Source organism: Hippocampus comes, unplaced genomic scaffold (assembly GCF_001891065.2).
Source record: "Hippocampus comes isolate QL1 unplaced genomic scaffold, H_comes_QL1_v1.1 scaffold49, whole genome shotgun sequence".
Lineage (NCBI taxonomy): Eukaryota > Metazoa > Chordata > Actinopteri > Syngnathiformes > Syngnathidae > Hippocampus > Hippocampus comes.
In genome coordinates, this window is record NW_017804830.1 from 428,123 (window position 1) to 432,855 (window position 4,733).

General features: G+C 54.2%; 1 protein-coding gene across 1 annotated transcript in view; it reads left to right on the top strand.

The window, feature by feature from the left end:
• The window catches only part of dlc (deltaC), a 23,175-nt gene that overhangs the window by 6,772 nt on the left and 11,670 nt on the right, over positions 1-4,733 (top strand). Inside the window, exon 7 of the mRNA XM_019867963.1 lies at positions 4,601-4,733. This exon is cut by the window's right edge and continues 117 nt beyond it. Within this exon, the coding sequence (XP_019723522.1) occupies positions 4,601-4,733 (133 nt within the window). The remainder of the gene's footprint in view (positions 1-4,600) is intronic.

Sequence of the window (4,733 nt, forward strand, 5' to 3'; positions counted from 1 at the left end):
GGGGCCCGGGGCGAGGGCCGTCTCATCGTCCGCCCGCGCCGGCCTCCGAGAACCGGGAGCCGAGCCGCCGCGCTCCAAAGACTCGCCGTTTGAGTGCCGGGGAGCAAAAGAGAAGACGAATGCTCGCGCCAACAGAGCAACGCGGCAGACCGCAGGCGGGCAGGCTCAAGCGAAGCTTTGACGACGTCTCCGGAGCATCGTCTTCGGACCGCCGTCCAAAATTCGGACGGGCTTTAGCTTTCCACCGACCGTGACGGCGAAACCGCTCAAGCTGAGACAGCGAGAGCAAAGTCGTTTGGGCGATTCACCTGAGTAGTTTTCTTCTCTTCCGCCGTCAAACCCAAAGGCTAGCGCACCGTGCTCACAAATCCTTCCGGGCCGCGGTTTTCCGTCGCGCCCGCAGTTCCATTTGACGAGCCGCTCTTTCAAGCAGCGCCGTCCCTCGTTCAGAGAGAGCAGACGAGGCGCCGCAAAGATCAACGGTTGGATTGACCTCGACCGCCTGCGAGGACGAAGGACGGCTGATTCGTCCCGCCCGAAGCGATGAGCGGCCAAAAAGTCTTCAAGAAGGACGGGCTCCGACGCATTCTTTGCTGCCGCCTCCTTGACCGCCGTCAGCAAAGCTGCGGCGGCGACGCCGACGATTTGGGCTTTGCCCTCTTCTGCTTCGACGCCGGCCGCGGCGGTCTGCTCACGCCGCCGGTTCTCCCACCGGGAGATCTCCCGCTACTGTTGGCGATGATTCATCAGGCTCCGGATAAAGGGACTGACTCGAGCACGCCCTTGGCGAGCATTTGCCCTGACCGCGTCCCATCAGCCACCCTCCGCCGGCGAGGCCGACTTTGCTCTTTCCGCTCTTCTCCTTCTTTCAACGTTGCCTCTGGCGGCCCGCTCGTCCCCCTGCCGTGAGATCTCCCCGAGGACACGGGCAAGGAGCCACCAAGCGGTGATCCGCAGCGCCGCTAAAGCAGCCCCGAGCAAAGTGAAGATCCCCCCGGGAAACTTGCCGTGAGCTCGGTCGTGTGACCCATCCCCCTTAACAACCCGGAGAAGGCGGCTGACGACGTGGGCCTCTCCGCCCTCGAGGACGAGGTCGGCCTCTGCCCACCCGCCGCCAAGGGACATTTTTGACCGTGGCCGAATGGGGCGACGCGAGATCACCGGAGTTACGTTTCCGTTCTGGACGCCGTCCGGGCCGTAGAAGGTGCCGGACCGGTCCGTGGCGGGGGACGGCGACTCCCTGTCCGGGAACGTGGGACAAACAACGGAATGGTCATCAGAGAGTAAATAGACCAAAAACCCAAGCGGTCGGCCAGTCAAGATCTGGGCACACGGAGCAAACCGACGGACCGATCGGCAGCGCGGGTCCAGGCTCGTGCGGCGCAGGCGCACGATGAACTGCCGGCCACTTCACGTCAGGCCACATCGAGGGGATATCCAAAGTCGACACGCCTCGGGTTTTTGTGACAGAAAATAACGAGACCGAGGAAATTCCTTTCGAAACTGGTGACGCCTCCGACCCGCGGCACTCTGCGGTTGGGACGAAAGGGCGAGCTCCTAAAAGGTCGCACAAGTGCGTACAGCCGCACAAAACTGGAGCTGATGGATGAAGCGCTTCTGGCGCTCTGTCGTGTGGAACGAGTGCCGTGTCGCTCAGAATCCTTGCGTTCGCCTGACAAGCTTTCCCGACGTAGCGGTCCTGAATGAGTCGCGTTAGCGGTGGAAAAATATTGATCTCGGTCTCATGTTTCGCATTGGAAATTTTGAGACAAACGACGGACAGGTCGGCATTCGGTGTCAGGGCAAACATAGGCAAGCGAGCATTCCCCTGTATACCGTATTTTCCGCACTAAAAGGCGCCCCTAAAAGCCTTCCATTTTCTTAAAAGCTCGCAGCGCGCCTTAAAATCCGATGCGCCTTGTGTATGGTCATTATGGAAATATTTCGACCCCAAAGCGGCTCCATGCTCGAGACGTGCTGACAACGCAGAGTTCAAACTTAAGGCGAGCGGTTACGCAGTTGAACACGCGGAAATAGAGCAGCGGCAAGAGAGTTCAATGTTAACGAGTCAATTTTAGAACATGCTGTTGGTTAAGTGAACTGTGTCGCTGCTTTATTCAATAAGTTGTACTGGCATCTGATTGTTCTGTTGCCGTTTCCTTGAGCGTAGCGCCATCGAGTCGATATATACATAGACATATATATAAAATATACATTCACACACAAACACGGGCAGCCCGGTAGTCAACCTCACAGTGCAGAGGTCGTGGGTTCGATCCCGGCTTCGGCCTTCCCGCGTGGAGTTTGCATGTTCTCCTCGGGCCTGCGTGGGTTTTCTCTCAGTCCTCCCACATTCCAAGAGCATGCATGCCAAAGCTGATTGAACTCGAAATTATCCCTTGTGAGGATAAAGCGGATCAGAAAATGGATGGATGGATCCTCATATCTCGACAGAGAGAGAGAGAGATAAAAGATAGATGGCAGTACCTCACAAAGTGATCTAATTGTGCAAGTTCAATGTTGGCAGTTTGAAATGGAAAAGGATAGCTTTGGCACAGCGATCTTTCAAAGGGCCATTGCAACCGGTCGCTTCGGAAAAAGATGTTCTTTTTCGGTCGAAAGACCGCTGGCAAGTCAGTTCCCACATCAAGGACATCATCCCATCTTTGAACCGCTTGCGTTTTTTGGGCAAGTCGGACATCTCCCCCAATGAAATTGGGCAAAAGTGCTGATGCGGCCTCAACCTCAGCTTGCAATTCATTTCCTGGGGGCATCATCGGCCAACGTTTCCTTGTGTGCGTGTGTGCACGCACTTTCATGAGGTCAAATGTACAGATTCTATCCGTTGCCGTTGACATTTGGTCACATCAATTAAAAAAAAAAAAAAAATATATATATATATATATATATATATTGGTCCCGTTACGCTTATAACAATAAAGAGATGAATTTCAGGCATAACAATTTATGTCTTTATAGTACAGTATTTGTTTAAATTAAAAACAGAGTAAAAAATTGGCAAAAATTGGCCGATTTATTCAAAAAAAATGTTTTGGGGGGAGAGGGTGTTTGAAGGGCCTTTGTCTTATGCTCTAATGAGTTAAAGTGAAGAAAAAAAAAGGAAAAAATAGTGTCAAAGGGGTTTTATTGCACCACTTTTGTATTTTTGGGTATACTGTACGTGTGTGTGTGTATATATAAATCTCTCTAACGTTGAGATTTCAAAGTCCACTTTCACACAATTCATTTTCCATTTGCCGATTCAGCTTACAATGAACACCTTTTCAACGTAAACGTCATTATAAGGACCAGATTTCCCCCACAGAAAAGTGTGTTTATCAGTGTATACACACACACACACACACGTTTGGAACCAAAAGTGACCCTAAACTAGAAGGTGGACTTGTTCCGAATGTGAAAAGAGAGCCGCATCTCTCCGGCATTGCAATTTTACAAAAACAACTCAAAGTGAACAACTCTCATATCAGATCGAAGACGACGCAGGCGCGGCTCCAGCGCTGCTTTCAAGTTGGACCGGGAAAGTCCAAAGCGGTCTGCGCTCTGTCGTCATCAAATGTTGGAGCGTTTCGCCGTTGCAAACGCTTCCACTTTCACGTCTCTCGTTTCTGAGATGACTCCGGTGGCGTCATGTGCGACGGGAGCGCCGTCCGACAGTTTAGTGGCTCGTTTCCAGTTGCCGGCGTGAAGTTTGTCCTTCCGCCGGTCGTCAGGCTTCAATTTTGGAAGTCGTTTTTGTCTTCTTTGGCATCGCCCTCGACCAAGCCGTCGCGGCCTCTCTTGCGGCCTTTTTCCAGGTTTCACCACAAGTGGCCCGGCGTCCGCTTCTCCAGTGCCGCTCGCAACGGTGGCCCGCGTGTCCGTCCGGGTTTCTGCCGCGAGTGCTTCGATGGCATCAAGGACCACGTCGGGTTCTTTCTTCTCGACCGGCCTCGGAAAGCGTCCCCGTGATCCGTTGTTCCGGTCGTACGTTTCTGCTCAGCGGCGCTTTTTTTTGGGGTCGGAATCACGGCTCGTTGCCGGCTCCTCGCCGGCGCGGCCGATAGATTTGCCGCCGCCCGCCGGGTCGTTCCGGCGACTGCCGCTCAGGACCAGTGAGTCGGCCAGTGAGCGAGTGAGTGAGTGAGTGAGTGAGCGCCGCCGCCGTCTGGCTCGGCGGTTGGAGTTGCCGGTGCCAAAATTGCTCCGCCCGGCTCCTCCCACTCCCGCTCGGCAATCGTGACCGAGGCAACGAGAGAAACGTTGGCAAAAGAAGGCACCGGGATCCATTTGGGTCACTTTTGGTGGAAAAGCAGACGAAGCCGCAGGAGCCCAATCCCCCAAACGGAATGGGCACCCATCGCCATCGGGACATTTTTGCATTGCCAAAGATCACCACTTTCTCACCTTTTGGATGACAACGGCCGCTTCAAAAAAACCCAACTCACATCAGTCATTGTTTTTCTTCTTGACAGTATTGATTGGTTGACAAATCTCTCTGCCAGCGAGTGACTTGTTTGTTTGCTTGTTTGCTTGTTTGCTTGCTTGTTTGCTTGTTTGCTTGCTTGGAGAGTAAAGAACGTTTCTGTGGCTTGGCTTTCAGGATTTGTCGGACGGCTACGTGTGCGCGTGTCCCCGGGGCTTCTCCGGGCCCCAATGCGGGAGCGGCGGCGCGCTGACGTGCGCCAACGAGCCGTGCTTCAACCGCGGCGTGTGCGTGACGGCCGCGGCGGGCG